Source organism: Sturnira hondurensis, unplaced genomic scaffold (genome assembly GCF_014824575.4).
Source record: "Sturnira hondurensis isolate 20B ecotype Veracruz unplaced genomic scaffold, ASM1482457v3 Scaffold0013515, whole genome shotgun sequence".
In the NCBI taxonomy this organism is placed as follows: Eukaryota; Metazoa; Chordata; class Mammalia; order Chiroptera; family Phyllostomidae; genus Sturnira; species Sturnira hondurensis.
The window spans coordinates 2,370,744-2,383,160 of record NW_028086146.1 but is presented as its reverse complement, the minus strand read 5'-3'; the positions used below and the strand labels follow the sequence as shown (position 1 = coordinate 2,383,160).

The window sequence follows — 12,417 nt, the reverse complement described above, 5'->3', positions numbered from 1 at the left end:
AGACAACAGGTGCGTGAGGTGAAAGCATCCCCAGAGTAATGAATGCTTCACGCATTTAGGTCTAAGTGGTCAGTGCATAGTACTCATGAAAGAAAGACTCAGTTGGGTAATCCTAGAGGTGATTAGAGCTTTCCTCTCTCCTCCAGTGTTGAGAACTGCTCTGCCTGGTTTCAGGAGTTGTAACTGTCCCCCACGGCTAAGGCTGAGTAATCGAGCTCCAGAATTCAAGCCACTTAGGAGACAAAGCTTGTCTCTGGTAGCAATGCTGCTTCTGCTTCATCCTCCTTCCCCCAATGCATGGTCAAATAGTCAATGATGGGTAAGACCCCTCAGAGGAGGGGCAACCTAAGCCAGACACAATCACTTGGGAGGCCATCATGGAAGGACTTGGGGGGCTGCAACAAAGAGAGAACGATGGACCCTCACCCCCCTGGCTATTCTGACATAGCTTGAGTCCCCCTGTCCTCTGGGAGAAGCACTTCCTGGCTCTAATCCACTTAAGCCTGAAAACCTGTGATGGGGGAGGCAGTGCAGCCCCTTGCCAGCTAGAGTGGGATCTGGGGTGATTGGGCATAAGAAAAAGTTCCTAAAAGTCCCGTGAAACCTGCTTTGCTAAGGGTGCTTTCATTTATATAATAAAGGTTTGTGCAGGAAATGAGTATGTCTCCCAAAATTTCTGAAACCCCCTTACCTGACAGACACTGACTCAGACTAAGCCCTCAGATTTCTTTGAAATGTTATCTACTGTTTGATCCTTGCTGCCTGTATTCCTGTGTATTACAACCCAATAAAAGTTGTTGAGGAAGGGGCTCTTGGCCCTTTCTCCTCTGAGTCATTGACCACGTCTCTTCCCCAAGCAGATCATGTCTTGGTAGTTTCACTTTCATCTGTGACAGATGGGAGGACTTTGCGGGCAAAATTGCCCCCTCACTCCAGGGCCTCAGACCAACTCTGGCTGGGACTCATATTGTTATCACTAGACAAAACACACCTCTTGGGGCATCTCTTACTCGTGGTGGATCCAGTGCTTTCTTTGCATTGGGAAAAGATGATGTTTCAGGCCCCAGTAGGTTCTACTTGCCATTTTCCCCATGATGGCCTCTTTCAGAGGAACTTTCCTGTCTCCCCCCAACTGAATGTTTTATCTTGACTTAGGATTCCCAAAGCCAGAGAGAAACCTTATTTTTTTTTGTTTCCTTAAGAATCATTTTTAGAGAAAAATGGTTTTTTAGGTTAAGTGTGCATTAAGATAGGGTTTTTTAAATTATTGTTCAATTACAGTTGTCCCACCTTTTTGCCCAGTTGCTCTCCCCTGCCCTGCCTCCCTGTCAATCCCCACCCTGTTGTACGTGACCATGAGCCCTTTACTCATTTTCCTTGACTTGCTCCACCCCCTTCTTCCTCCTATTATCCCCCTCCCCTCTGGTCACTGTCCATTTGTTCTTATTTCCATGTCTCTGGTTCTATTTTGCTTATTTGATTGTTTGTTTTATTGATTGGGTTTCATTTATTAAGGTAAGGTTTCACTCCACTGTGCCACTGACTTTGGATAGAATAGAATGGGATATCTTTGTATGTAATTGGGTGGTAAACCATGGTCATTTCGTGCTTTGACCTATTTCCACTAAATTATATTAACTATATCCTTCTATTAGGACTATGTATATCTGTATTTGTTTATATCTAGCCTACCTTAAGTTCAAAAATCTTAAAGAACAATAAAAGTGTCCTTTCTTGCTGAAAGTGCCAAAACCCCAGTGCTTCTCACGTAGCAATTTTCTTGCCAGTGAAAGAATGAAAGTAATTATCTTATGTGTGGTGAAAAATATATCAGATGGTACAGAACCAGTTTGAGAATGCTTTGATATGATTTTAATTTTCTCAAAACTCAGGTTTGTGCTGGTTTTGCCTTGGAGGATCCTAGTCAAGTGCATGTCTCATTGCCAAGGCTCTCACACGACTGGAGAGAGCCAGTCCTCTGCCTTCATAGAGTCATGTGCTCTGCAAATGTTCAGCGTGGTTTGTGCCTTAGAGGTGTGGAAGAAACTAGATTCATTTGTTGATTCAAATATTTTTGAGCATCTTTTATGTTCCGGCACTGCTCCAGGATCTGGGGGCATAGTAGCAATAGCGAAGTAAACCCAGGCATATCTCTGCCTTAGTGTATTCTAGAGGAGGGAGGCAGACAAAGATAAAAAAATAATAAAAATTATATAGTATGGCAAGAGGCAATTAAATGCTATGGGAAATAATAAATTAGGGTGTTGGGACTGAGGAATGCCGAAGGACGAGGATTGCGATTTGTAACAGTGTAGTCAAAATAGGCCTAATAGAAAAGGTAATAGCTCAGCGAAGACTTAGAGGTGAGACAATGAGACTTGAGTTCATGGGAGGAAAGCCATTCTAGGCAGAGGGACCAGCACATGCAAAGGCCCTGTGGTAGTGTACCTACCATATTCCAGGCCAGTGTGACCAGGAAACACAGAGTGAGTAAGGAGAAAGACAGTAGAAGAGGAAGGTGGTGGGCGGCAGAGAGGTAAGAGAATGGGCAGGAGATTATAGGATAGGGTAATTGTCAGGCCTTCAGCTTTTACTTTGAGTGAAATAGTGAGCCAATGAAGTTTCGAACAGAGGACTGGTAAGTTTTAGCTTTTGTTGAGAAGGTGTATCATGCTTCTCATGTAGCAATTTTCTTGCCAGTGAAAGAATGAAAGTGACGAAATTAAAGAATTATGATTGCAACGTTGAGGTGGAGGTCAGATCACAGAAAGCAAAGGCAGAAGCAGGCAGACTACTTGAGAAGTGTTGCATTCATCCAGGTGAGAAATGACAGTGGCTCAGACCAGGAGGGAGCACTAAAAGTGGGGAGAAGGAAAATGATTGAATTCTAGGCACGTTTTGAAGGTAGATCCAACAGGAATTCTGACCGCCTGGATGTGAGAGTGAGAGGAGGCAAGGAGTGGTACGTGACTCCCAGGTTTGGGTCTAGCCAACTAGAAGGGGTGGAGTAGGGCTTAAGGTAAAACTGTTAGGAGTTTAGTTTTGAACATGTTTGGTTTGAGATGTCTATTCGACAATAAGTGGAGATGTCCATTACACAGTTTGAATAAACAAGTCCGGATTTCAGCAAAGATTTGGTAAGTTGAATTTGAGAAATGACAACAAATGTAGCAGTTAAAGCCATGAAACAAGAGGAGATTAAAGGAGTGAGTGGGAATAGAGAAGTTCAGGAACTAGATCTTGGAGCACCCCCAGGTCAACAGGCCAGAAAAGAAAGGTTGGATTCTGAAGAAAGAAGAAAGGTTAGCTAGCAAAGGAGTGACCAGTGAAATGGGAGAAAAACCAGTAGAGTACAGTGTCCTGCAAACCAAGATAAGAAAGTACTTGTAGGAGGCAGAAGGGATCTACTATGTCCCGTGTTACTGATAGCACAAGAATGGCAAGGACTGAAAACCGACCATTGGTTTTAGTAACAAGGATGTGATTGGTGGGCATTCCAGAAATATGGACAGTAGTTTTCCTAAATTTTAAAGCAGGGCATGGAAATGACTGGCGCAATGGAGGCCACGCCCCAGGGCTCTGATGGTCCAGTTTTACAGATGATAACTTTACTGGGGGAAGGAGTTGCACAGTGCACACAATTTTATAAGACCGAATTGGGCAGGACTGTCTCCCACCCTATTAGTAGCCGGTAGGACTTTTCAGATCTATTTGTGGAAATTGGGGAAAGGGAGAGGAGGAGCGCTTTGAAGGAGCACAGATGGAGCTTCGGATGAATTCTGGTTGGGGTATTTCAAACACTGCATTTTGGGGAATGCCAGAGCTCATTGATTAAACTTTAACTATAAAGAAAGATACCTTAGCAACCACTGCATTTACATGCATTATTTGGAATCTCTTACATTCCCCCCTCAATTTGTTCATTAATGCCTGCATGAAATAGTAAGAGATATAACACTATGTAAAAGTTATTTTTATATCATGAATTTAAGAAAATGAACATTGGCAAAGAAGACAATAAGAATGCATGCAAATATTTGTGTATATTTTTTTAGGTAGAAAAGATATAAACTTTTCACAAGTCATCACTATTCATATATTGACTTATTTCAGTGACTTGATGGCAATTAATTAATACCAACCAGCTCTATTTTGGGGGGAGGGAGGGCTGATTCGTAGAAATGTCCTATTTCTGTGGTGTGACCCATTTCAAACCACCAACATGAGGTCATTTAGACCTACCAACCAAAGTCACTTAACGGATTCTTGGGAGCCCCTGGACACTGGTTCCTGCACACTACTACCCTGGTTACCTGCAGGTAACCCTGCTTCTGCCTGAAACCAGCAAATTCAAAACCAAACAATAATTAGGAAAGGAAAATAGAAGCATAAAGTATTACCATATATAATTATCATGTTGTATAATATATGATATATAATATTATAAATATCATACATAATTATATTAAATGTTATATAAACATGTTTTCAAGATTAAAAGAATTGTTACAAAAATTTTCAGGAAAGAGGACAGGACAGGAAATTAATATTTGAATATGTATTACATGTGGGCACACACCACACACGGCATCTAACTCTCACAACTCTGTAGCACAGGTATTACCAACCCTTGTTTTTAAACGATGCTTCAAAGAACACAATCATTAGACCAGGATCACAGAGACGATGAATATTAGAGTGAAGACTTGAACCCAGATCTACCTGACTGCAAAATCTGTGCTCTCTCCCCTAAACCGGTGTCTGGAAGCTCCAGAATATTGTGCATGAGTTAGTAGACTAAATTCTGATATGTTAATTGCCACATCAGTGGCATAATACTAATATACTAATTACCTCCTGTATAGTAAACTGAATTATAAGATATTAAGTAAAAATATTTTGATGGTCTAAATTTTGTAGCATATTTATTCTCTTTGGATTATACATATTCTCCAAAATGGTAATATCCTTTATCAGCACTATAATCGAGTCATCCATTTGCTCTAATTCGTTTCCAGGAACACTACTCAGAAGAGAAAGGAGAGAGTGTAATCTGTGTACTTTTTAACAATACCTGGTTTTGCATTGCTCCCAAGGCTACTACATGTACATCGAGGCCTCCCACATGGTGTACGGGCAGAAAGCGCGCCTCTCGTCCGGGCCTCTGCGAGGAGTCGCCGGGAAACACTGCCTGGCCTTCTTCTACCACATGTATGGAGCAGGGACTGGCCTGCTGAGTGTTTATTTGAAAAAAGAAGGGGACAGAGAAGAGTTCCTCTTATGGAGAAGAAGAGGTGAACAGAGCATTTCCTGGCTCCGAGTGCAGGTCGAATACAGCTGTGAGAGGCAACACCAGGTAAGCCAAAGGGGGTGAGGATCAAGTACTAGAAAACGTTCCTGCAAGCTGCTGATGTTCTTCATTTTCCTTGCCACCAAAGAGAATGTTTTGGGTTTTTTCAGGGTCATAGATAAAGGCAGTACTTGTTTAAGAGTAAACATAATTAGTCTATATTGATTAAATCTGAGCAGTGAGTGGGAAATTAGGCAGGAGAGATAGCTTTGGGTGTTTATGCACAGTGATTTTTGCAGCCCAGTGATGAAAGTGTATCTATTTTTGTCTTGGTACGTTATGCGTGTCAAGTACATTCTATGTGTCCTGCAAATCTCTAAAGGAGAATCTGTCTTCTAAACATGGTATTTACCTAATTAGCTGTTGCAGCTGCATCATTCACTCATATTTACCCACATACAAAAGCTTGTGTTATAAGCCTATGTTTATCAGAGTATGTGGTCCAGAGGTTTAACTCTGTCTGCATTCATGCAGAAAAAAACCCAGAAGTCTTCTTTTTTAATTTTTTAAATATGTTTATTGATTTGAGAGAGAGAGAGGGAAACATCAGTATGAGAGAGAAACATCAATAGGTTGCCCCCCATATGTACCTCTGACTAGAGATTGAACCTGCAACCTAGATATGTGCCCTGATGGGGAATCAAACCCAAACCTTTTGGTCTACAGGACTAGGTTCCAAGCAACGGAGCCACCAAGCCAGAGCAAAACTGAGAGCCTTAATTCTAAATCCTGGGTTTCTCCCTGGGTCCTTCCATGTACTACAGAAGACCTTCATCCCACTGGATCTCGATTATAAAAGAATCTGGGCAGCCTCAGGAATGAGCCATTTACGTTCCAATAGATAAGGTTGAACAGCCAAGCTAGTCTAGAGATCACCAGTGGCCTCCTGACAGCCACTGACTTTACCAGCGCACCATGAGCCAAAGCTTCAGAAAACTCTGGGGAGATAACCTGCAGACCACTGACTGTTTCTGGACGTGCTCTGTGGAATTCTCAGATGGAACCTTCAGTTCAAAAGTCCTGCTTCCTCCTCTTCCTTGCTTCTGGTTGATAAACCTCCTGGCCCAGTACATCTCAATGTTAACCACAGGCTGCTTGCTCTAAGCCTACATCTTCCTGGGAAGAAGTATTGAAAATAAGGATTTTATTTTATACCACCCACAACCACAGGGACTTTTCTACAGATCTAAATGGGGAGGAGATTCAGAGGCTCAGATGGCCAGGTTGCTTTGCCATCCAGGCTGCAGCATTGTTAAGGAACAGATGACGGAGGGAAGATGTGCCATCATCTGTGGGGGCAACTTTGCCAGCAAGTCCCTCCATCTGCCACAGATGAAAGTAACACTACCAAGACATAGTCTGCTTGGGGAGGAGAGGTGGCCAATCTCTCAGAGGAGAAAGGGCCAAGAGCCCCTTCCTCAATGACTTTTATTGGGTTGTAATACACAGGAATACAGGCAGCAAGGATCAAACAGTAGATAACATTTCAAAGAAATCTGAGGGCTTAGTCTGAGTCAGTGTCTGTCAGGAAAGGGGGTTGCAGAAACTTTGGGAGACATACTCATTTCCTGTTCAGACCCTTAACATATGAATGAAAGCACTCTTAGCAAAGCAGGCTTCACAGGACTTTTAGGAACTCTTTCTTATGTCTGATAACCCCGGATCCCACTCCAGCTGGCAAGGGGGTGCACTGCCTCCCCCATCATAGGTTTTCAGGCTTAAGTGGATTAGAGCCAGGAAGTGCTTCTCCCAGAGGACATGGAGACTCAAGCTTTGTCAGAATAGCTGGGGCGGGGGGGGATCCATCACTCCCTCTTTGTGGCAGCCCCCTGATTCCTTCCATGAAGACCTCCCAAGTGATCATGTCTGGCTTAGGTTGCCCCTGCTTTGAGGGGTCCTACCCATCATGGACTAACCAGCCAGGCACTGGGGGCATGGGGTGAAGCAGAAGCAGCATTTGCTATCAGAGACAAGCTTTGTCTCCTTAGTGGCTTGCATTCCAGAGGTCTTGCACTCAGTCTTAGCCAAGGGGGGCAGTTACAACTTCTGAAACCAGGCAGAGTGGTTCCCAACAATCCAAGAATGGCCCATTATCTCAGCATGGATCAAACTGTTTAGAAATTTAGTAAAGAATACCAGATAGCCCCAAGGATTATTTTGACAGTGATTTAATGCCTATTTACAGAAGTAAAGTGGATTCCTCAGGGACTTACTACTACAGTTGATCATCATTCAGATCTGATGAATTAATTGTGTTAGGTTACAAGGGCACCATTCCCAATCTGGATGTTTTCAAAATGTGGTCCTGAGACAGTGACCACACGCAAAGTGCAAATTCACCTAAAATGAGACTCACCTGAAATGCACATTCTCAGGCCCCACCACAGAGCTTTTGACCAGGAACTCTGTGGGTGGGGCCCAGATATATGTGTCTTAACAAACCCTCCTGGTGGTTCTCATATATGCTAATAGTGCAGAATCTCTGTTCTAAACTAAATGAATCTGAGTCTCTCAGGTGGATCCTGAGTATTGTTTTTTAAGCAATGCATTAAGATAGGGTTTGTTTTTATTATTGTTTAATTAATCAATTAATTTATTAATTGATTTAGTAATTAATTTATTATTGTTTAAGCATCACTGCCCCCTCCAATGATGCTGATGCACGAGAGTTCTAGGATTTGAGTTCTGGGGAATGAGTGACTCTGAGCATCTAAGCCCAGGAGCTCAGGTACAGAGCCTTGCATCTACTAGATTTGCTGGGTGACTGGTTCTTTCAATGCTTTTTGAGCACAGAGTAGTGAAGCATCTGGGCTGGTACCTTGGGGTGTTCAAGTTCAAAGGATGCAGAATGGCCTAAGAGATTTACAGCTCACAATCTGGGAGGAAGACTTCTAACCATTTTCTTTGGCTTGGAATGAAATAAATATAAATCTGCCATGAGAAATTTTTTTTTTGGATTTAGTGACTCCCTCAGTTTTCCCAAATGACTATGTGGACACTGAACTGATTTCCTCTAAACAGCGTAGTGTCTGTGCAAACAGACTGGCCATCTTCCATGTGCCAGGCACTTACAGTGCTAAGAGCTGCATGTAAGTTCTTCCAATTCATCTTATAGCTCCTCTTTACAGTGGGGGAAACTGGACACCCAGCTGGCAAGTGGCAGAGTGGGAATTTGATCCCAGATCTGACTGGTTCCAAAGTGGTATCACTAAGCCACTGTTCTACACTCCCTTCCACCACAGAAGTTCCAAAATACACTCATTCCCCTGGATGTCACAAGCACTGGTGACTTTGGGAAAAAAATCTCATTCTGAGATTTTTTATATATTTTCAAAATAGGGAAATATTCCTGCCACAATGACATCACCAGAGTTAAGTGAGGGTCCAATAAGATTATGTACTTGAAAGGGTTTTGCAAACTTTAAAGTACTAAAATATGAAGATATTATTATTATTGTTTCTAAAAATATATTCCCTCCAAACCTCTCTGGTTGCTAATGTGTATCACTGTGACAGACATGATGTAGCTATTATTTTTAATATATGTATAAGGCCCAAATATCTCATTTTAATAAGTATCTGTTCACCACTTTCTATTCCGGTAAGCGCGTTCACTGCGGGGCGCGGGGTGGTGGGGGGCAGGCAGATGGAGGTGACTTTTAGAATGCGGTGGTGCCGCTGCAGTTTGAGATTCCTCCTGTATGGAGAATGTATGGGTGGCCTCCCAATGACGTTCCAGTCATCAGATTATCCTTGTGGAAGAAGTATTATCAAGTGGCAAAATTTTAATCATGCTCCTGCCCGGGGGGAATTTATTCAAGTGTGAAAGCAGAATCTGACGCGCTATTGATCAAAAACACAAAATGATTTTATTTCCTTTGGATTCTTTGCTTGTCTTTCCTCCTCTGCTCTCAGGTGTTTTCCTCTTTGGTTTCTTGTGTTTTGATGCCGATGGAAGAACATGTGAGACAGATGCTGAGCTCACTGAAATGTGTGTGCTTCGTCCTTATTTATGACACCGCCTAACATTTACACGGAATTATTATGTGCCAGGTACTCAGCTAAGAGAAGGTCTCCAAATTCTCTTGTTCATGCTGCCCTTTGTCTCAGTAAATGTTTTCTGATGCCCTGGACCAAAAGAAATATAAAACAGCTCCATTTACTAAGTAGCTCAGTTGAAATAAGTATTGATGTCCTAATGACTTAGTAGTCATTTCAAAAAATAACCCTTAAATTGAAAGAAAAAGTAATATTTTTATCTTAGTCTTAAATAATCTCAATTACTTACTAACAGGACATAATCTATAATACAAGGACAAAATCATAATGCTATAAAATAGTTATCACTCAAGTATTAAGGAAATTTAAAGGAGGTTTTATGAAATCGAGTGTTTTAGCCCAACCACAGACTATTAAGAATATAATGCCATCAAGTAATTGGTCTGTCACACTTCATATTGCAGACTCCGTAAACAAAAAACACGTTTTGTTATTTTTCAGAAAACCAAAATGCTTATTAACTCCACTCAGATATTCTGTTATCTAGATGTGTTAGGACTCTTTTCTCTCTCTTCTTGACAATGCTTTGGATCCTAGTTTAGGAATTGGGTCCTTAGAATTGTTGGTAATGTTCTTTTGCCACACTGCTGTTATTGAAGCTGCTTTGGGTCATTAATTTTAAGATAGTTTCATATGCTTATTAATTATCCACTTTACATGCTTTGATTTACTTTAAATCACAATCTAGTCCAATGGGGAGTCATTTGCTTACAAAATCACTAGAGAAAATGTGTCTTCTGGATACTTTTTTATTACCTGCGGCCTCATTGGAGCATTCAGTGGGCTGCCTTAGAGAGTGTAATGCAATTGATTTACTCTAGAACCTGAATATTTGATTATTTTCTTCTCAGGATCTAAAGTCATAAAACTGCTTTCCTCTTCTTCCTGGGCTTTTTTGGATGCCACGGTATTGAATATGATCAGTGAAACACTGGGGTTTTTTATTTGGTAAATTTAATTATTATGCTTTGCTTTAATTATTATTATGCTTTAGTTATTATTATACATGTGTCTCATCAGTCACATTAAATTCTTTCACCTACCACCAGTGTCAGAAGTAGATTTATGGAAAGGCCAAGGAAGTTTAAGCTTCTGGGCCCAGGACTCTCAGGGGCCCTGTGAGTGCTGGGAGTAGAATATTCTAGTCGGGAGAGGAAAAACCAGGTCATCACCAGGAAGCATTTCAAGGTGAGCATTTCTTGGAAATTGCCTACAGAGATCTCAGAAGTAAGGGGTCTGAATCTCCAAGCCTCCAGTAATTTGTTGTGAACTTTAAATTCTAAGTAAATATTCTCTTTTGTACCTAAAGTTGAATTTGTGATTTTGTATTCTTCTTCTTAAAGGGGGCCCTGAGAACAATCTTGGCTTCTAGACCCATGCGACCTGGATCTGCCCCCGACCAGCCTTGTTTTGTCAGGATGACTGTACTTCTAAATCAAACGTATTCATTATCTTTCAGCTAATTTTTGAAGCCATTCGGGGAGTGTCGATAAGAAGTGATATTGCCATTGATGATGTTAAATTTCAAGCAGGACCCTGCACAGGTAACAGTATTTTTCCCAATTAAATAAGTTTAATTGAAAAGGAATTTTGAAACAGTCTCAAATCCTAAGAATGCCAATGAAGTATTTTTCTATAACAAAAATAGAGAAAACTATTATTGTCTATTTGTCTCCTGACAGAAGTGGAAGATACGACTCAGCAATCATCAGGCTATTCTGAAGATTTAAATGAGATTGAGTATTAGGAAATGGCCTGAATTGGATTAATGAAACAAAAGCCATACCTCTTCAATCAAAATGAAAATAAAATAAATGAATACTGGACAACCATAACTATTTCATAAGTTATGAAATAACTTCAGAGCACTCTTCTTCATTGCTTTTGCAAAAAATACTGACTCAGGGCTTTTTTTTTTTTTCATATGACAACTGTCTCTAGAAGTACAGGCTGCTGGTTTTGCATAGATCATCTTAATTTTGGTACCGTTTCCAAACACACAGGTACCATATTGTAGTCATCTTTCAAGTGCATGGAGAAAGGGCACCGTCAAAATGAGATGTGCTCGCTTAAATCTGCATTCAGTGAATGTATAGAGAGGAGAGTAAGATTGTGGGTTTCATTTTGAATTTCAAATATCATAAATATCTTTAAAGAAATGTGGGGTATCAGTAATATCTGCAAAATGAATGCAATTTTTATGGTAACAAGTCAGTCTAAAGATATAAAGCCTTCCCTTCTGTTTTATTCATAGAAATGGAGTATTAGTTTTTAAATATTTTTACTACATGTGATAACAAAGGCTTTCACGAGTGTGCCCGGGTAAGTCAGTATTACTTAATGCTGCATTACAAGGCAATGCTACCTTCTTTTTTCTGCCTTTGAACTCCTTTTGAGAGTCACTATGATCACGTGGATAGAACTGCACTTTTTTGTTTTGTAAAGCAAGCTTGAAAATAATTATGTGCACACACCCCCAAATTTTGTAAACGTGTTAAACCATTTTGTTGATTTTTATGACAAATGTTTTGGTAAGGTTTTGAGGAATATAAATTCCATCAGCTATAATTAACTACTGCTTTTGATTTACACACTAGAAAATTGTATATACATGTTTATATACCCAAAGAGCTGTTTTGAAATTACAAGATTACCTAATAAAAAGTAATGTCAAAATCTTTTCACTGTCAATTAACTCATTTCTACATTATTTTTTGTTGTTATAATATCTTTACAACTGAATATAGATTCTAATATGAACCTCTGCCACAAGTAACTGCTTCTTAAGCCTTTTATTAGTGACATAAGCACTGCATACATTGATGGAATAATTAATTTTAAAGAGTTTTTTATTTCACATAAACATTCTCAACTGAATTTTATCTTTTTAGAATTTAAACTGTTATGAGGATAAGAATTGGCTTGTTTTGCTTACTTTTGTAGTATTAGTACCCAGAAGAATGTCTGGTATATAGTAGATGCTCAATAAATAAATAATAATAATAATA

At 40.3% G+C, this 12,417-nt stretch overlaps 1 protein-coding gene across 3 annotated transcripts in view; it reads left to right on the top strand.

The window, feature by feature from the left end:
• The window catches only part of MAMDC2 (MAM domain containing 2), a 133,273-nt gene extending 121,193 nt beyond the window's left edge, over window positions 1–12,080 (top strand). For 2 of the 3 annotated variants that reach the window (XR_005068730.1, XM_037061686.1), the window contains exons 12-14: window positions 5,097–5,356; window positions 10,869–10,959; window positions 11,095–12,080. Coding sequence is in view for 2 of the 3 variants with exons in the window: in XM_037061686.1 (XP_036917581.1) it covers window positions 5,097–5,356; window positions 10,869–10,959; window positions 11,095–11,156 (413 nt within the window). In the remaining variant the exon portion in view is untranslated. Of the gene's footprint in view, window positions 1–5,096; window positions 5,357–10,868; window positions 10,960–11,091 lie in introns of all 3 variants that reach the window. The other variant, XM_037061687.1, reaches the window with a different exon arrangement.
• Window positions 12,081–12,417: the final 337 nt, after the last annotated feature.